Consider the following 21005-nt stretch of genomic DNA (forward strand, 5'->3'; position numbering starts at 1 on the left):
ACTACCTCTTACGGCCATTGAACATCATATTATTAGGGAAATGATTCATCAACAGAAGGGGAAAACAGTAAGCTCAACATGAATATTCATAGCCATCTCAGAAGAACATGATGAAATAATCAGAGGTCCAATTTGTTCTGTCGTAACAATTCCATGTTTCTGTCGCTGCTTCTGAGCTGAAATAAAACTTTTGTTTTCACGTCTTGCTCCCTCCGTGGGAATCACAAAGGAACACGGTCTTTTTCTTGCTATCTGGGACATTCAAGCCCCCAAAGCTTTCTTTGAGTTGTTTAGTTTTGTATTTTCCCTGCTTATGAAGCAATTTTTAGACTCCTTTGAAAAGAAGTTGAGAAGTCAGAAATGGAATATTGACATGCTGTGTTAGGATAACTTGACTAGTTTATGATCAGAAAGACTTGTTTTTAGCAAGTTGTCAAATTCCTCTTGATGACAGGAGTTTTTTCAGCAGCACATGTGATCTAATTTACTCATGCCCTTTACAGTAATCTACAGGGAGTTATGGTCCTCCTCATTGTTTCCTAATCCCTGAGTGTCGGACGCCTTCCTGTTTCTAAATTAAGGTGTGGTTAATAACAGCTGAGTGTTAGAAATCAAGCACTCATGAGGATCATGCTTCTCTATGTGAGCTTGCGTTGTTCCCCCGCGTCCCACATTTCCGACTTCATGTTGGAATTGCAGCAATGCCTCATTGGTCTAGACATGCCTGATGTGCAAGTATGTCTTGCAGCAATCACACGATTAAGCAGGACTTTCTTATCCAGATATTATCTGGTTTAAATATTCCACTCCAATCCACAGAAGCATGGTAGATACATTGGAGACCTGTTTTTGTTTTCATTCTTCAAAATATGTGAACGTGTCTCATCTTCCATTTGACCTAATTCAGCAGTTTAAAGATATTTTATAAATGGTTTATTCCTTATAATATAAGTGTTTCATAATGGAAAGTCAAAAACAATAATTCCTCATCTGTGCATTACAATGTTTAAAGAGTTAATAAATAACACTATATTTGTATCATGATACAAATATGTTCTTTCCTATGAAACGCTATATTTTGACAAGTACTGTTTATAATATTAATTATATTTATATAATAATACTTCAAATGACTGAATGTAGTGGACAGGTACATTATATTGTTGAATGCTTTATTCCTAAAATGTTAATTATGTTTTATTTTTTGGTTAAAGAGGACATACTGCAGTATGCTTATGTTCAGGTTCATATCAGTATTTTGTGCCTCTACTGTGTAATGTTTCTATGCTTTAATGTTCAAAAAGAGTCTGCTCTGATTGGTTACTTGGCCGGCTCTGTTTGCATTTGTCACCCACTTAGAAATGTTTTGTAAATGTCCTGCCCCCTCCAATTTCAGGCAGGGGGGGTGTGAGAGAGAAACTCCCTCTGGAGGGGAGTTTGTGATTTTAGCCTTTTGAGACCATTTACATGCGCCAAAACTTATATAACTCAGTACTGGAAAGGAAATTATAGGGCCCCTTTAACACATGCTCCATTTAGGACATTTTGGCTGCACTTAGCTCTCACGGCTGAATGTGCTTAAGTTCTGAGTCAGCATTTTAGCTTATTTTAGTTGTTGCATAAGTATGTACTGTTACTGAAAGAAAGCTGAAGAAGACGCAGCTACCGTGTAATATGCAAAATGGAATAATCTGAATATGTTTACTGCTAGATGTCTCTTCATTCATTGTGAGGGGCAGCAGCCCTCACTGTTATAATTTACTGGGAGTGTCGAGTGAATAGAGTCTATATTGAGGACTGGGGGGTCATTTGGTTTAAGCCTGATATTTTTGGCATTGGCAGACTATGGATGATTCTTGGTTGTGTTTTCCACTGTGGTTGACATCACACACCCATCTGCTCCTGGGGTTTGGATCTTTTCAGTCCACATCTTCCAGTCTGGCTCCAATCTCCTACCTCAGCTCAGCAGGGATTGCCTCTGAGATGAATAAAGTGGCCCAGAGGCAAGACGGGAGGTGTCTGTATAGGTCGCACAAAAGCAACAGTATAACACATAGTAGAATTGCCTTTTCATACCTTATTAAAGCTAGTGTTTGGTTATAAGAGATGTTCTGTAAGGGTATCTCTATAGGCTAATAACGGACAAGACATTGCAGTACAGAAATGCCAACAATATATTTTAAGTAGAGTGGCTCTGAAAAGTTGTACCATTGCTTTTAAATCATTAATTTACAATATGTTGGGCCAAGCTATGCTGCACCTGCAGAGCTATTTTTCTAAATAAATGATCAGAATTGATTATCATCGATAAAAAAGTATAACATACATTTGTATGATAAGCTTTTACATACATCTTTATTTTGGGAACATAAAACATTTCAAAGCAGGTTGAAACACAGATAGTATTGTTGTTTGATGAAATGTGTGATTTACATCCTTTCTGTCGGTCTTTATTACATGCTCAGTTTCGCATATATAACACACTTATACACTTCCACACACACAAACAAGCTTTGACAAGTGCTAGGGCAGCCCTTCCATTCCTTCTGAGGCGTATCTCTCTGAGGAATTTAAATGAAATAGTATGCAAAACAGCATAACGGTATTTTTGGGGAAGTTTGGTCAGGCCTTTACATCAAATGTTAAAAGCTACGGTGACATGAGGACACTTCCGCCACCAGCTAACTCACTTTTCTTTGTGTTCCTTTTCAGTTATATCTGAATTTTGTTTCCCCTTTCTTTGAGATGCTTTGTTAATGAGCACTAAATATAGCTCTTTGCTTTACTCACAAGTCCTTGTTCTACTACAAAAGTCCCAAAGACACTTGAAAACATCACTGATTGTGGCATTAAGCCAGTTCTTGACTGTTGTGATTTTTGTAACCTGGCAGAACCCCAGGGAGCTCATTTTCATTGTAATAAATGCCAAAGCTAATCGCTGTAGTGACACACTACCGTGCTAAGAACAAGTTTGTCAGTGTAGCGTGACAGTCACAGCTTCTGGATGCCAGTAGCTGTGTTTGCATGACAGTGAACATACTGGGGTGGCTCTTTGCCAGCAGCAGCTGAGCCCCTTCCAGCAGCAACAAGGCCTTTTAACCCTCGGCTTTGTTGTGAAACCTCTTTTGTTTCAAGCTGCTGCCCTTCCTACGTCAACGTCAGGGTCTTTCACTCGACCTCATTCATCTTGGCTTTGCTCTTGAAGCTCTTGGCAAGTACAGAGGGTGGGAGTGTCAGCGTAAGATCAGTCAGAAAGATGAAGCCTGCTGAAATAAGCTGCAGGAATGCCTGATCAGGGGAAATGCATTCACTTTATATAATCTGAATGCTACTCGACGCAAAGTCTATCGTATCTGGTTTCATGGCAGCTTGATGCACTATGTTTGAGCCACTTAGCTGGAATGCTTCGACTGAGTGACAACATCTTGTTTTATTGCAAATCATTTCTTAATTGCTGTTTTAACTGTACGTTCATGCTAGATTCATTAAGCTTTGAAGTTCTCCATAGGAACAACATTTGCGGAAACACCACAAATGCATTTTGTACAGGATAATCTAGCAACAAAAATAGAATAAAAAGGTCAAACTATGTCAGTATTGAGGTTTTTCCTTTTATGTTCAAAACAAAAGTCATGAATTAATTCCCAATACACACACCCTTCACTGTTATGGTGATTGGATATTTTATTATTAAGTACACATAGAATCGAATGCAAAACATTTATCTCAATGGCTAGTATTTGTATACACTCATACAAGTCCATTCACTTCTATGGTATGTTGAGTCGTTCCTCCCCAGGAAGACAACAGCATGTCTTTGAATGCTTGAATATTTGAGGTTGCAAAGTGGTCTTTAAGTCATGAATCGTCTGGCTGATATCCCAACGCCATTTAACAAAACACTCATAGACATAAGCAAAGAACCTATAACGGCGTCAATGACTCAATTTATTTGGGTTGATGTTGTAGGAGATTATTTTTTGAAGGATTTCTTATATATTGTCCGCCTCAGTTTACATCCAGAAGTTGGAGAGAGTATTCGAACATACAAGCTTTAGATCAGATTCAGGAGGTGTGCCATAAGCTAGTAACTCAGTAAAGTACATCTGTTTCTCATTTTCAGGTTCATATTTGTATTTTGCGCTTCTGCTGTGACATATTTGCTTTATTTTTCTCATAATAAATTGGTGGGTGATTGGTTAACTGGCTGGCTTAGAGATGTCCCGCTCCTTAGCATATCACGTACAGTGTGTTGAAGCGCTAGCCTATAGAAGTGCGGGTGTTACACATCGATGTCACTTTGTTACGGAAGAAAACAAAGGAGTCCTTTCAAGGTAATTTTTAGCCTTTGCAGACCATTTACATGCACACAAACCTCTATACACAATCCCAAAAAACATAACTTTAACTATTTGAATAATTTGACACCCAGAGCCCTTTTCTGAGCACATCAGAATATGTGAGGTCCTACATTCTGTCAACATCACTGATGAAAAATGACCGGCCTCCAGATCTGTTACCTTGGCTATCTATGTTTCATTAGATTAGAAATGATGGCGGCATCACTTATCTCCTCTTGACAGATAAATGGACTCTGTCTCAATCTTATCAGGCCTCTCAGGGCTAAAACGTTGCTGCAGTGAAGGCTAAAGGCCAACAGGTCAGTGTGCTGACAAAGGAGGGATGATGTCACCATCTATCCCGGAGAAACAACCGGTGACACATTTACGAGCATGTCATTGAACGCTCATGTCTGGGGGAATTTGTATTTGGCTGTATGAACACGATGCTTGTGAGTTTGTTGATGCTACAAAAACACATGGATACCGCTACAATCAGTCCATTGGATGAAGATTCAGTAATTGAATAGTCATTTGTCATAAAAACTATTACAAATCAATTCCTCTTTTGACATTCATCGAGCAAAATATGTCATATTTGTTGCTTTGTGTCATTGTAGTTATATATCTTTGGGTTTTTCACTGATGGCTGGACTAAAGTATACTGTAAAAATGAAAAGAACGGAGTTGCAGTCACATTTTTAACGTTATCTGTGTTTCTTCTCTTGGCAGGTATATCTCATCAATGTCACCTACTCTGACAACACCTCCCACATCGTGTACAGAAGATACAGCAAATTCTTTGACCTACAGGTAATCTTCCATCCCTCATTTACTGTCCTGCCTTATCCATGCGGGGCGTGTTTGTAGAACCAAATTCTATTGATACTGATGTATTTTGAACATGTCAACCCGGTGAACCTGCAGCAGTGTTTTGTATAGATTAATGTGTAATCCTCTCGACTGTTCACTGCCGCTGTGTCTATGCCCGTGTTCTCTACACCTCGTCGCCTCAATGAATCAATGTGTGTGTTAGTAATTGGTCGGGGAGCAGGGGAGACATGGTTTGTATCCCTCAGCCTCGTAGAGATGCAGCAATGCGCAGCATCCCTCTCTATGCTTTCTCTACACCACTGCCCCTCCTTCTTTTGACCCTCTTCTTCCTCTCTCATCTAATCTCTGCCTTACCCTCAAAACGTCAGGGAGCTGACAGGCCTTTTTTATAGTACAAGCAAGTAATCCACATGGAAGTCAATTTAATGTTCCATGCTTTATATTGTGTTTAAAAACAGTCGGATATGGAGAAGTTTTTTCCTGTTTTCCTGACTTTGCTCTGATGGTTAACTCTCAAGTTTAAGCTTTTCTTTCCATGTCTCTATTTATTTTGGAACTGAGCAGAATTTGCCGTAAAAACCCTGCCTTGTATCTCTCAGATTGACTATTCCATACTCAGTGAATGTTTGTGTGTGTTCATGCCCCTTGCACCCTGGGGCTACTGCAAGCTGATACCATATGCATATTGGAACTGAGGTCTCCAGGTCACTAAATATGAAAAGGCCGCAGTGAGAGAGTTACAGGGGGCACATCTCAATAGCCCTAGTGTGCTAGTCCAGCAGGAAATGATGTTTCAATCAGTGGAGGAAGGTCCTTTCTGAAAGGTCCCATTGATAACCAGTGGGGCAGTGTGAGGAGAAAATGAGCTCCCCCTGCAACTGATTACTCCCAATGTGGAAGAAAAGACAGAGGTGGAATAATAAACACAAAAAAGCAAGCAAAGTATCACTTAATGTTCCTCCATTCTGGAAAAGTCAAGGAAATATATGAGCATAGTGTGTCTTCCTCTGGATATTCAGCCTTTCAAATTGCCTGGGAGGAAACAAATGAACCTTAATGGTTCATGGATGGCTTGGCACCAAATCCCTCCCAGTCAGCATTGGCAAGATTGAATTTGTTAGCTTTGTCAGAAGGTGCGGGCAAAGGTCAACCAACTTGGCCTTTACAGAGTTGTCCAATAAAACCGCTCTCACAAGGCCAAGGTTTGGAAGAGTTTGGTTCTTCTCTACTTCATATTTATGGGATTTACCAGATGTCCCTTTTAAGCAAAGGCTCTCGCATGATATCACCACCAGCACTGCAGTGCTCACATTTACTTTGACTGGTTCCTTGATGTTTCCCTTCGCACTGCAACACTCATGAATAAAACTTCCGTGGCTTCTCTGTTGGTATATGGGCCCAAAATAAATTTCTGCCCACCAGCCTTTGAACTTGCTACATGCCTTTGATGGTCTTGTTTGATCCTATTGTTTTCCAAGCAACCTGGAGCCTCTCCTGTCCAAACATTTATCCGGTGCAGAGACCCTGCTGCTCCCAGCAGCCTGCTGATGCTAAGGGAGAGAAACATGGATGGCAGCCCTGAAATCGTTGGAGAGCGCTTTAACCAAAGCTTTGGCAAAGATCACTGGGGATTTCAAGACTGTTTCCTAGTAATAACCAGAACAGGCTGTCTTCCTGGAAACACATTGGCGCTGGTTCTGGGCTGGCTTCAAGAATGAGAAGGGCCGCAGATGTTGCATTGACTGACTTTGTTTAGCTTTTGTCCCCAGAAATAACTCTTTATGTTTTGTGTAAAATACATGAAGCTGCTGTTAAGACACACTTCCTCATGTAACAGACAACAAGACATATTACCATGTCAGAAGCCTTCTAACTTACTGGAAATACCCAGTTTGGTATAAGTGAGCGGTGATACCCGGGATGAGCGGGCAGTACCCAAAGTGGATTGCACCGCGGCCATGTAGCTGTTTTGTTAATGTCAACCAAGTCTAACAGACATACATACGTTTTTGCCGAATTCCTGTAAATGAGCCTTCTTCTTTACCACCAGATGTTTGATTTCCTCCCATATCACATCCAGACGTGATAAGTACGTCATCTACATTTCTTGCAGTGAATACCCCGGACAATTGTAATATATTTACACATTGGCCCTGATTGGAAATCACGCAGACTTTGTATTAGGGAGCTGGCAGGTTTATGTCCGTTGTCTAGTCCGAATGATTAAGAGATATGCGCTCTCACATACATCTTCTCTAGGTAGTAAATAGATAACTTCAGAGTTGCAGTGCATGTGTACAAGAGGCATCTGTCTTTACCACCCTAAAAAAGCTTTGCAAGTTTGCCTTCTGTCAACACCTACTGGAAAATAATTAATTTGGATGAAACCAGTCACATTCTAAAATGCCTCTGCCAGTGTGAAACAACAGATGTAGAGAATGTGTTAAGGTTAAAATACTTTTTCAGTGCTATTTTGTTTCTTTCAGTGTGAAATGTGTAGTTCACAGTTAATGAATGAATATATTAATGCAAAATGTAGCCAGAACTGCTCTTGGGAGACCTTTTGTACATTTCACAAACTTTACATGCCTTTGAGGAGAAAGGGCCATTTCTGTCTGCCATCCTTTGCCATCCTCTTTCCCGTAGTTTTTTATTTGGTTGGCTAAAGCTGTCCTGCAGGAACAGATTATTTTCAGTTATCAGTTATTTTTTCATGACCAGCCGTCAGCCAATGGAACAATGTCTGTACCTCAATTACACTCAGGGAAAAAGGAAGACAAAAGCCAGTCAAGACAGACAGATGCTTGTTTCTTCAAAGAAAACCGTAACTATTTTAGAACAGTTTTATTCAATGAAAACTGCTGATATTTTAGTCTGTGGTAGCCATTAGATTTTGTTAAGCATTTAAAATAAATTCAGCCACTATATCCTCTTGTTTTATTCTCCCAAGCCCTGTGGTTTTCAGTTTTAACTAAAGGAAGTAATTGACTCATGATGATGGTAAAGTTTCTATCTCCCTTCATGGTAAGTATTTAACATGATGAAAATCACGCCACCTTAGTCATTGAGAAAAAGGTTGGTGCTGATCATATTTAGTCATAGTTTATGAAAGGAAATCCGTTGTACACTCATACCTGCTACATTATACCATGTCTAGTCACCTGAATACCCTGCAAAATACGGAATTCCTTGGCTAGCATCCATGTCCTCATCCTTAGCCTTCGTTTTTCTGTTTACCCACTGAAGAACAGCTCATGGCTCTTTTTGGCTGCTCTGCTGTGCACCAATGTTGTTTTCTCTCAGCCAGACCTGACTAGCGAGTCGAACTATTTGTCCTTCTGTCAGAAGTAGGCCGCCAAAGTCAGTTGTCAGAAGGGAGGAAACCGGGACAGGGAGAGGAACGGGTCAGCCGTAGGGAGGAGAATCACAATGAGGAGATAGAGTAGGATGATAATGATTGTGGTGATAATGAGGCAGAGGAGGACAGTTATGGAAGATTTGAAAGCGATGATGGTAACGAGAATGACAGCAACACTAGTTGCCCTGATGACTCAGATTGATACTGTAGATAATGACGACACTGATGATGCAGATGGAAGAATTCAAAGATATTGTGGATTTTTTCAGGGTAACTTAATCCAAATGAGGATTAAGCGTGTGTAAGAAAACCTCTGAGGAGTGGGTGATGTGCCCTTAGTGTCTTCGAGCCTTGAGCGAAGTAGTTATATATAAAGCTGCGGCATGGCTTGCTATATGAAGAAGGACACGCTCTGAATCAAGCTTTTTACGAGGGCCTTTGGTTTGTATTCTGTCCGCACGCGCGCTCACAAACCTTGTCTTTTCTTCTTCCAAGTGCGCCCTCGCAAGAGTCTCCCCACAGCAACTGAATATTTGTTCTGAGAAAATTCTGATGTTACACCTCTTAACATCTCCTTTGTCAGTGTTCGGTTTACTTTTAAAGAGCAATATTAGTCATGTTTGCTCAGATAGTCAGTCTCAAGGTTGACTTCCAGTCCTTTTTGAAAAAGCTGTACAGATGCTAGCAGCAGGCTGCCGGCACACAGCCTCTCACATTCAGTGCAGAAAATTATACAGTAGCTGTGGTTGTGCTTAAAAAGAAGGTCACTGAATTTGGAATCGCAAACCCTTAAGTGGGTTGTTTGATGAAACATATGTCTAGACCACAAGGCATTATCGGTATGCCATCTTCTAAGATAAATTGCTGAATAGTCAGGCCACTAGCTCAGCCTCTTTGTCCTTGAGGTGTTCTATGGACATACTGTAACTCAACTCAATGATATCCCATTGTTTCAGGTCGGGGATAAAGAACATTTTTACTTCATTTATTAGTATCTGTGCAAGAGAGAGAAGAGCTGGAAACATATTTTTTAGGCCCTACTGAGAGGCAAATGAAGGACACCTACCAAACACAGGAGCTGTTATGTGAGTTACAATCAGTTACTTGACAGGACGGCCCCGGCTGGGTCCTTGCTGGATTGGGATTTGAGAGAGGGAAAGTATGCAGTGTTTCCCACCGCCATGGCGAAGGGATCAGGAGAGTGTGCTAAATTTAGGATGAATAAGCACAGTTCAGCCGTTTCTGGGACATTACCACGGTTCAGAAATCATGTCAGTGTGACGGTGAGGTGACTCGGATACATTCAGGGAATCACACAGAAAAATGGAGAAGAATGGAAGGTTCACAGATGATGTTATGCACCAGAAAAGTAAAAACTTTCTGAGATCACAGTTTCTTATTAGAACTGTTCTGAAAACCTCAACACAATGCTTCAGGCTAGTTCATCTGAGAGCAAGATAAAAGTTCTTGTCGAACCTAGTTGCTAAGAAAACTAGTAAGTGCACAGTTCTGTGATAAGTCAAATGAATTGTACAAAATGTTTGATTCAGGAAGCTGTCTACATCTGGATCTACTCCCCCAAAAAACGAAAACGTGTTAACCATGATATGTGCAACAGTATTTAAATAATGTGTTTTTGAAAAGTTATTGAGCTACCAAACTAACTATCAGCCTATTTTGTGAGGTCAGAACTATCATAAGAAAAACATAAAAAGTACCAATCAATATTTCTTTATAAACAATGGATCACATGCCTGCTTAACTTGATATAAGTAGGACTTTAACACACCCTTGTTGTGCTGGCTGCTATACTCAGAATGGTTTCTGAGGTCTATTTTTGTGTATTTTGTAAATTGTGTGATTGTTGTATATATTTTTTTGTATCTTGGGTCTAATATTAACCTATCTTTGGCTCTTTCTGCTGTACAAATGAAAATTTCCCCCCTGGGACGAATAAATGTATTCTGATTCTGATTACATAATCACCCAACTCTGCCGTTCCTTCCAGCTCTATTGAGCCTTTTGCTTGGATTGGTGTTATATATATTATATTCATATTTTTATCCTATAAATTAAACCTGTATCAACCTGGTTTTCCAGCAGCAGGTAGCTGTTTTCATATACAAATAAAAGTCTAGTGATTCACCTCTGAACTATTTTTGATTCACACCTTAGTATATTAGACGTTTTACGATTCAACATTGCTATGCAGAAAACAATGGGGAGATTGATGTTTGTGGCTGGAGTGGGGCATTTTTCCTGAAATGTAGTCAACAATGCTAAGATAAAGGCCATAACTCAAACTATTACCAGATGATTTTTGACAACGAATCTCATGACCAGATGTTAATCAGACATTGACATATCAAAACAGATTTGACTGTTATATTGTCAATCAGGAAGCCTCGTATACATAAGGATTTAATAACGCAGAATTAAATAGCCAACATAACAGTAAGAATGCAATGCAAAACAGTGAGTTAGAAGCTTTGGCCTTTGCTACATTGACACCATATCTTAACATGTTGTAAAGAGGGAAAGTGTTGTTCCTCTGCCCCCCCCCCCCCCCCCCCCCCCCCCAAGTGGCTAACAGCCTCTGCATATAGCAATTCACAAATAAATGTCAGTTATTCTTGTTTTAATACCTTTTCTGCCATTTTTTGTGTGTTGTACATCGATGTATCTATGACTGCCTCATCCTATGGTAATGGACTCATTTGATAAGATACAGTATAATGAACAGAGAAAGTATATTCCCCATTTGCTTCTTCCTGTTATCTGGAGAAGTGTGTGGCAGCTGACAGACTTCCTCTGTTACTCTCTTTTCGTCTCTGTCTTGTTTTCTTTCCATCTCTTCTCTCTGCCGGCCTTCATGTTTCTGTTTAGCTCAAGGTCTCCCCCACTCGAATAGCACGGGGAGGAGAGTTGATGAAAACTTTAAGCCCTTGTGCTCCTGGATGTTTGGCAGCTCTCCCCTGCCTCACACCGGGCCTCAAACAGAGAGGCTGTTCAAGGGTTTTTTGTACATTGCTAGCTGCCTTTGTTCACTATTTGATAAATCACAAAGTTCTCATTCTATACTCCTACTGTGCATCTCCTTCAGAGGGCCGGGGTTGTGTTTTCTGTGCATCTGGATATGCAGCAGATCAGCTTGAATGCCTGAAGGACAAATGTTATCAGGGACATGTGATGAAAGGAATATGAAGTACTATAAAGTTATTCACAAAGCTCTTTGTTATCATGAGATATGTAGGTAGCAGCAAACCAGAAAGAGAACTATTTTAGATGCCCTTCTGACATTATTCCTCTCTTTTTCTATAGTGGAATTTAGTTAATAAAATATATGTCATATTGACTGCCGTGGACTAAAATCCATCCTGCTTTTTTGATGAATCCATAAAACCATTTTCACATGTCAGTCATAGCTCTTCCATTGGCTGATATCAAACAGAATGGTCAATTGGTATACTCCATTCCCATCTTCAATCTGACATTGCCTTCCTCTCACTCCTTCTGTGGGGTGATTCGATTTTCACTAGAGACCTTTGTATCTGCCTCAACCCTTATGGGATTTGGAGTAGCACTGATGCGTAGCCACGCCAATACACTTGTTGTAGCGGGGTTTTAAGAGCGAGGCGTAGCAAAAGTAAAAAACAAACTACAATGTTGTTGGTGATATTGCCAAGACATGCAGCCTACAGCACACAACTGACAATGCTTGATAAGGCAGTAGTTAAAGTAAGCTGTTTGGCAAATCAGCCAGGTGAAGTTTTGGACCCAGGCTAGCGCTTACATATATTCAAACATTAATAGTCATTTCAAGGTGTGTTTCAGATGCTGGTAAACCATCAAAGACTTAGTTTGAATCATATTGGGACCTTGAAGGTGGAATTTTCAGGAAACTAACAAAAGGTATGTTGCAAATTACGAACATGAAGGTTGGGGTTGAATGGATGAAGACACATTTTTAAAAAAATTGGGGGTTTTGCTACGCTTCTTGGCGGATTACTACCAAGTCTCTTAAATCTGGCAGGAATGGGTATTGAGATGCCCGTGTATATGTGCTTCCTCTAGAAAACAAACCAAACAGGGTCCCTCTTGTAATATCATTTCATATCCATATCCCTACTATTGGTAACATTTCTACAGACTACCCAAACGTTTTCAGTTTGGACATGGAAAAACTGAGAGTAAGGGACAAATAGCTCGCACTAATACTACTAGGAATGTCTTTTTCTACCCAAATAATGCATTACGTACTATAAATCTGGCAAAAGTGGCTTTAGAACTAAGGTAAAATAAACATCTTCCTTCAGTGGAAATACATGATAGTCTATTAAAGGTTTTTATGAAGTGCTTCTTTATTGACCTTTTTCTGACTACTTGCCATTACTGTAAGTCAAGACACTGGTACTGGCCCACTGTGCTGTGAATGACTCTGGTCCTTCCTACATTAAGGACATGGTTAAACCATTCACTCCAGCATGCCAGAATCAAAATCCGAATACCTTTATTCATCCCACAGAGGGGAAATGTGCACTCCACTCTGCGTCGACCAATCGTATGGCTGCCCCCTCACTGGGAGTGGAACCCTGGTAACCCTCTAACAAAACAAACTTGTTGAATGTCCTGGCTCAAAAATGGTGGAACAAGCTCACCATTGATATCAATACAGCAGAAGGTCTACACATTTTCTGTCCCAAAAAGAAAACCCACCTGTTTCCACCGTACAAAAATAAATAAATAAATAAGCTTTACCTCTGTATGCAGCAACTTAGGCATTTTTGGCTTATTTGAAGCCAATGCAGTAGCTATTACAATGATTTGGCTCATTGACAGCCAATGTACCTGCAGCATTCTTGCTTTTTTGAGTTTGTATCTCAATGGTTGAATGGCTTATTGTCTGTCATTTTGGATAAAAGCATTAGCTAAATGAAATTGTTTGTAATCAAATAAAAGTCAATGGAAATACCAAACAAAGCCCATATATAGGAGCTACTCAAGCATTGTGTTCCTATGTTAACCAAGGCACCTATGTTCACCTGATGCCTTAACCCTACTCGTCCAGCATTCCAAATGGGTAAACACAAATGTTTTTGCTTATAGTGCGGAATCCGTAGACTGCCCCTGCTTATCTGCAGTATCGGCCAGTTCCAGTTCAGCTAATGTCCTGCCTTGCCCCTCTTTCTGCAGGTTAATGAACAGTGAATGGGTAAACAGTAGGCAGGACCAAACATGCAGGCTTTCAATGCCACCTAAAATAAACTGTGAAACTGAGATAGAGACACGCAGAGATACGAGGTGAGAGTTCCCACTCGAATTCAAAGTGTAACCCAGGTGTCTATCTTAACCTTCTGGAGCCTGTCCCCATCGGTCTCTTACTTATTGGTGTTTGCCTCTCTCCAAACACCCGACTCGTCACGTCTTCCCCAGCATTCATATCTCATTCCTACCATTTCTCACTCTATCTCCCCCCGCTTCTCGCATATCTCTCTTCTCTCTTCCATCCGTCTCTGTCTCTTCTCAGAAGCTTTTCTCTCACCCCGTCCAACCCCCCTCTTGGTCTATCTAAGGGGGTTTTCCCTGGCTAATACTCCACGACCTGCACGTTCCAGGGGTCAAGTGCAATAGCTTACTGGCTAGGTTTCTGCTTGCAGGCGGTTTTGCATGTTTTATTTTTAAGTGTGTATGCGATGGTGTATATGTGATGCAATAAAGGTTTTTCTCCTGATTACCAAGGCTCTCCTATTAATACATGATCCAATTTCCCCACCAGGGGGCCTTCCATCTCAGACGGATTACATTATATACTATAGTCACTGAAGGAGCTTTAAATTAAATAAAGTACTTTTGAATGAATCCCTTCAACATGATACAGTACCATTTAAGTTAGAAATGTAGCCGTTAGAGGATAACCCGTGTCAAATGAATTTTGTTCACACAAAAAAAATAATAAAAGGAGTGACTGCATTGCCAAAAAAAAAGTAAAAAAACCTCAAATAATTGATGAATCTTCAGTTTTCGGGAAGGTAATTCCAAACTGTGTTTTTGAAACCCATGGGCTATTGTACGATTATGATGATTTTTCTTTTTATTAGTACCTAAAAACCCATATCCGCTAACAAATGCAGATATAAGCAATCTGTTTGTAGACATTAACTCACAACTCCAATTCCATTCTTGTTTCCTAAAGTTTCTTAAAAGACGCTCCAACATATTGTATGTGGTAGGCTAAGGTGCGGGACAATTATGCATAGCTCTAAGTGGGTGACAAATCACAACAGAGCCCGCCAGCTAACCAATCAGTTCAGAATGGGATCTGGTTTCAGACAAAGGGTGAAAAGAGGTGCTGCAGCGTAGACAGTATATGAAGACCATTTGTGTTGTCACAGAAAGAGCACAAATTGCAAATATGCCCAGACCTGTGCAGCCCTACCAATAGGTTCTGAAATAAACCGCCAATGAAATCAATTTGCTGTGTTTTTATTAATTAATATCCATTAAAAACTTGAAATGACAAGGAAAAGCTAACACAGGTTCCTCCCACGTAGTTTCCAGCATTTTGCGTCTTTCTTTCTTTACTTCTCTCATCCCACTTATGGTTATGTTCCAAATTCCAAAGGTCCAAAACTTTTCCCCTTCCACACCCTTTTATATGTGGGCCGTGGTATGGCAATGCCATCTGATTCTCCCCTTCTTGGAGAGCCTGTGGTTTGGCCAGGTTTACAGTATGGAAACTCTTGAGGTCCTGTAATACTCCATTATCGCTGATCACTGGCACAGGTGAGAGCCCTTCCTCTTTCCCTGCAGTGAACTGTAAGTTGGCTGGCCTACTTAACGTAAGCCAAAGTGAAACCGTCCGAGTGTAAGATGACACTGTTCCTTTCCTCAGATCGAGGTTGCGGCTGCTCTGGAAAGTGAGGCTGTTGTTCGGTTGCTGCTGGCAGCTGTGGAAATAAATGACCTGGAAATACCACTTGTTAGCCAGCACTTCTATTAACTATGAAGGGAGGTTAAACACTTTGGAATGAGGTGCCAAGCCAGTAGGATTAAATGATTGGTTCTTTGTATAAATGTAATCTCGGTTGGCATGGTTCCTGTTTCCCATCCTTTCATAACTGCAATTTATTATGAGCTAAATATAAATATTCATCTGTGTGCCAATGCCTGTGAATTACTGTATGTGAGGCTTAAAGCAAGTGCCTGCTCGTTTTTCATTCTCCTCTTTCCTTATTTGCCCACTGGACCTATTCTGTCTTCAAGGTTTTCTCACAGCTAATGCTGTTTTATCTCTTTGATGTATGTATTTTTAATGATTGTGTGTGTGAGTAGTGTTCTGAACTTCAACACCCCCACCCCTGCTGAACCTGGGAGATTGAGAAAGACATGTGAATTGTTCGAGAGGTTTTAGAACTCTGTCTTTCATATTATTCTCCAGCAAGCAAAGTTTATTCCTTATATTTTTTCAACCCTGCCCTTGAGTTAGAGTTAGAAGTATATTAAAACAGGTGCGATAAAGTAAGGCCTTTTTGACATTTTATAGATTAAATAAATAATCCAGTAAGTGAAAAATACAAGCCACAATTAAAATATCTTTATTGCATTACTTAAAATATTCAAACCAACCCATCCTCCACCACTACAATATTGAAAGTGTGTTATTAATGCAAAACCATTGGTTCATAACCTTCATATCACTCATGCAGTTACATATGTCACCACATGTTAAGATCAGCTTGGAATCCGGTTCAGCCCCAGAAGAAAAATGGGATTCTATTCGATGAAAGGTGTTTCCCTGTGAAAAAGCATTGTTCCAAAGGCCACCGCAGACTCTGCAGCCCGAGAAGTGACTAATGAGCGACAGTGGACAGACTGAGCGGACCGCATCCCTGCACCTGTTCTCTTATTGAAACTGAGGGGAGCCTCACGGGGTGTAACATCCCACTGTGGTGACAACTCCAGGAACAGAGTTTAGACAAATCCAACTCCCACGCATGCTTCAACTGCATAGAAAGCATTCAAGATATCGCGTTTCATCCAAATATAAAGACAGTGATTTGTCCAGATCCAGTGCCAGTTTATATTTAGCGGCACAACTGCGAGTGATTGTGGCTGGAAAGGAACGCCTTCCCCCCCTCGAGCCCATCTCAGACATCTGCCTCTCTGAAACCGAATACTGCTGGGTGCTAATGCACGTTGAGACTTGATTCATGTGTTCCATTAGGTTCTATCCTGCTGTCTATAGGATTTTAGCCTTAGAAAAAAAAGGCATAAAACTGGTTCTATAGATGCACTCCGTTTTCCTTCCAGAGCTTGTGTTCCTCGAGTAAAAAAAAGGGGTCAGAGAGGCAAAGGGCGAAACTAAAAGTCTGAGCATGTTCACATCCTGGAGACAGGATATGAGACGGTTTATCATTACTGGTGCTTGCTTCCAGTGGAGCAGCGAGAGCAATGACCCCATCAAGTCATGCTGGGAGACCAGTGAGAACAAGCTTGCTATGTTTGTGGCCTTGCTTCCTTTCACCACATTGCCATTAAAAAAACGGCGCGAAGATCACATGGCGGTCTTGTTGTGCCGGTCATGAGTTGTTCCAGAGGTTTAAAGCGCGTGTTTGCTTATTTCCACTCCATTCTGTTCCACAACTGCAAAACAAGGAGCAAACCCTCATAGTCACATGATCGTTGACAGGAAGTCCGGCATCAATCTACCACACAATAACAGTATGGCAGCGTCCCAATGCCAACTGACTCGCCCAGTTCCTTATATGGAGGCTCTATTCTTAGCACATGTACATGATATGAAGGAGCTGCAGTTGGTCCCATTCTAAACAGAGTCCAACCGTGACCCTGTTGTTCCTCAGGCTGTACAAGTTTGTGTAACTGGAACTAAGAAAAAAGTATTTAGCGACTACTCTGTATATTTCAGTTTGAATGAAGCATGGTTCTTGAAGTGGATGTTTAATAGGAAACTCTACAGAATGTATTATGTTGAATGGAAGTTTTTGGCTTGACCTCTTAGGAAGTAGTTTGACCTAGAAAGGTTTGGTGGATGGGTAGTTGTTGTTTTTCGTCAATTGTTATCTTAGAATTTGGTATCAGAACCATTCTGTTTGTATTCCCAGTAGTATTGACTTATCACAATTGAGCGGGCTCTGGTTGTTTGGAGGGAAACAGTCCTTTTGGAGAGCAATAGTTGTTAACGCATTGGCTGAAATGCAACGTCGGAACTCCTTGACTATCGTCTTAAGATGATTTGGCTTCTTATTAACTTATAAACTGGCTGATTGTGAAAACAGGCTGGTTGAAGGCATCGTCCTCATCCTCCAACTCCATTGTCGTGTCTCAAGGTGCAATTTGGACTCTAAACAATAACCAGCCCACAGAAGATGAAGTCTTGGGCTGGATTTCTGCTGGCTACACTGGAATTCCTGAAATATTGTCCATTGCCCTCAGAGGTTAAATCTTTGTCAGATCGATAGTCGATTGTAAAGCAAACAGTCTCTTGGACCAGCATCTCAATGCCAACCTTTTTCTTTTCCATGAACCTCAATCAATGTCAGTAAGTGGAACATTTTGGACATGGATATTTCTATCAATGTTATCAATACTTGAAGAGCTATAAATGTCTCATTCTTAGCCATTATTACTCTGTCCTGATTGGGTTAAATTCATGCATGTTAAGATTGGTTAGGATTTTCATGATCCGATTTTGGATAGTATTCAACATTTCTAGACCCAAAACCATCGAGGAGGATCAGACTATTGAATACTAAATGTCAAAAGACTATCTAATGAGAACTATTTTGAGTTGTCAGTTATGCACACAAAGAGCAGGTTTTTTCTTCCCTTTATCAACTATTAAGATAACACACTTATGCAGAGCAATATAGTCCAGCATTTGGATCAGCTTGAATTAAAAGTAAATATCCAAAATCAACAACAGAATCAATCCATGATGTAGGAGCTTTGCAGAAAAGCTAAAGCATGAAATGGACAGTAGAGCAAACATTACGTCATAGTAATCTATACTCACACTGACAAGAGATAAAAGAACCTCTTGCTTTTTTTCCCCTTATTTTTTTTTTACCTGACTCCCAACATTTACACTAGTGGTCCAGAGCTGCGAGGCTTCATCCAATCACGTCCCTTCACAACTCTTCTTCACACTCTCTGTGCTGGTTACCAAGGAGACAGTGTGAAGGGAAGTCTGGGAAGTGGAGCAACGGTTTGGCATGAGTGTTTTTTTATTATTATTTATTTTATTTATGTTCTTTCGCTTTCAACATCATGGGAATGGAATATTACTACCTGGACTGATAACAACTGTGTCATATTACAAGTTAAGGTAGCAAGACAGAAGTGCTGGACAACTACAGGGTGTCACCTTACTCCCACTGTCCCACATGTTCTCACCATTTTTCTCTCTCTTATCCCACAATTCCTAGCGTGATGGGAGCACGTTTCTTCTTGCCAAGAATCTGTCTGGATGTGTCAGGAAAAGTGTTAATTTTAGGCCGGCTCGAACCAACCGGAGAACCTTTAAAATAATTAGTTGACCTTGATCCAAGATTGTGGGGGGGAGGGGTGGGCTTGCTGGGACAAAGAACGCTAATCAAATATAGTCAGTTGACATGTCAAAGAGGTGCTTCAGGGTACTTCTATCCTTTGCAGTAGTTGCACCTGTTAACAGGATTGAGTGGGTAACCTTAAATATGCATTCCCTTACAGTTACTGGTTAACTGTAAAACATGTAGTCTTTACAACAACGATGAAACACATGAGCACTTACTTTAATTTAAAAAAGCAGAAATAAAATCTAAGTTAACAGAAAATGCTCTGTTTTAGTTTAATTCATACAGTTAAGCTCACAGACACTATTTTATGAAAACATAGGTTCACCTCCTGAATTAAATAAAGAGAAATGAACCAAAGAAAGTGAATACCATAAAGCAAACTCAAGCAGGAGGCTTATATATTTACAGCTAAAGTACTGTGAAAGCCTGCCTGTACACACACCCTAAAATACTTACTTACCCCTTGACTTTTCGCTAACCTCCAATCCTCCCCATCATTCACTTTTGTCAAGAACGTGGAGAAAAAGAAGGTGGAGTCACATATTGCTGCAAATTCAGCACCTGCTTCTCTACTAAATGTTTGGCTGCTGTTCCATCATCCGTCCGGCCCTCTGTGTCTTTCAGAGTGGGTTGTAAATTCAGCACGATTTCTTTTTGTTGTCCCAGGCCGCATGGCGGGGGGTTGGGTTGGGGATTCAAGCATCTGGGTGTGCTGCAAGTTTTGTGCTGTCGCAGCAGTGGAAGTTATGGTATAGATGCAGGAACCTGGCAGTTTAAGAAAAATATTCCTATGAAGACTGGGAGTAGGGGGGTTGGGGAGGCTAAGAGACCAACCATGAATCTGGATCATGACCTGTGAGGCATCTCTCTTCAAGTGTGTGTGTGTGTGTGTGACTAGACGTCTCCATGTTAGATGTCTTGAAGCTTCACCGGGCTCTTAGCTCACTTAGTTCCCCAGGGTATTTCACAGACAGTCCTCTGCCACCAGACCCAGAGACAATACTCTTTCTCTTCTCTTCTCTTCTCTTCTCTTCTCTTCTCTTCTCTTCTCTTCTCTTCTCTTCTCTTCTCTTCTCTTCTCTTCTCTTCTCTTCTCTTCTCTTCTTTCTCTTCTCTTCTCTTCTCTTCTCTTCTCTTCTCTTCTCTTCTCTTTTTCTCTCCTCTTCTCTTCTCTTGAAATATATCCCTTTCAGTACTTCCACCCCCCTGCGCATATATGTAATAAACAGTATGCTGCATTGCCGTACAGTGCGTTTGCTAACCCCCTGCTTTGCTTTTACTTTGTCTTTAATCCCCCTCTTGAATGATTTATTTGAAGGGTGAAACTGGGTAAACACAATAGGGCTGAGACACTCATCTACACCCGCTGACCTCCTCTGCTTCTCTTCCTCTTTCTGTCTCAACTATTACCTTCTCTCCATTTCGCTCTTCCCTTCCATCCTCCTTTGTTCTCTTTCTTTTCTTTGGGCCTGCACCTCCAGCTCCAGTGTCAGCACTTCTCCTCTCCACCATGTTCGTGTCACTGTGCTTTATGAATAAATTGGAGCATGTTTGACTCCAGCGATCCCCAACTGCTCACAGAGCCCCCGCTGCTCCTCGCGACCAAAGACACTTTGACAGGCTTTGATTTTGACAATGTTTGTAATGCGCTCATGTGGGGATTAGGTTGATATGAAAAATGTCATCCCCAAAAGGATGTCACCTGATTCAATAGTTTACTATTGTTTATTTGCCTATAATAGTCTTTGTTACCATAAATGAACCGTCGGATTTAACAGAATGCCAAGCATATTGTTTTCTTTCTGAGTGTAATATAAAATCTAGACATCAATCTATTGTCTGTGATTCAGCTGTTGTAGACAGTAAACAGGCAAAATAATGGTTTGTCACAAAGGTGTA

At 40.7% G+C, this 21005-nt stretch overlaps 1 protein-coding gene across 1 annotated transcript in view; it reads left to right on the plus strand.

The window, feature by feature from the left end:
- Window positions 1-21005, plus strand: part of sh3pxd2aa (SH3 and PX domains 2Aa) — a 103829-nt gene that overhangs the window by 7169 nt on the left and 75655 nt on the right. Inside the window, exon 2 of the mRNA XM_063884133.1 lies at window positions 5073-5153. Within this exon, the coding sequence (XP_063740203.1) occupies window positions 5073-5153 (81 nt within the window). The remainder of the gene's footprint in view (window positions 1-5072; window positions 5154-21005) is intronic.

This window comes from Eleginops maclovinus, chromosome 5 (genome assembly GCF_036324505.1).
Source record: "Eleginops maclovinus isolate JMC-PN-2008 ecotype Puerto Natales chromosome 5, JC_Emac_rtc_rv5, whole genome shotgun sequence".
NCBI lineage: Eukaryota > Metazoa > Chordata > Actinopteri > Perciformes > Eleginopidae > Eleginops > Eleginops maclovinus.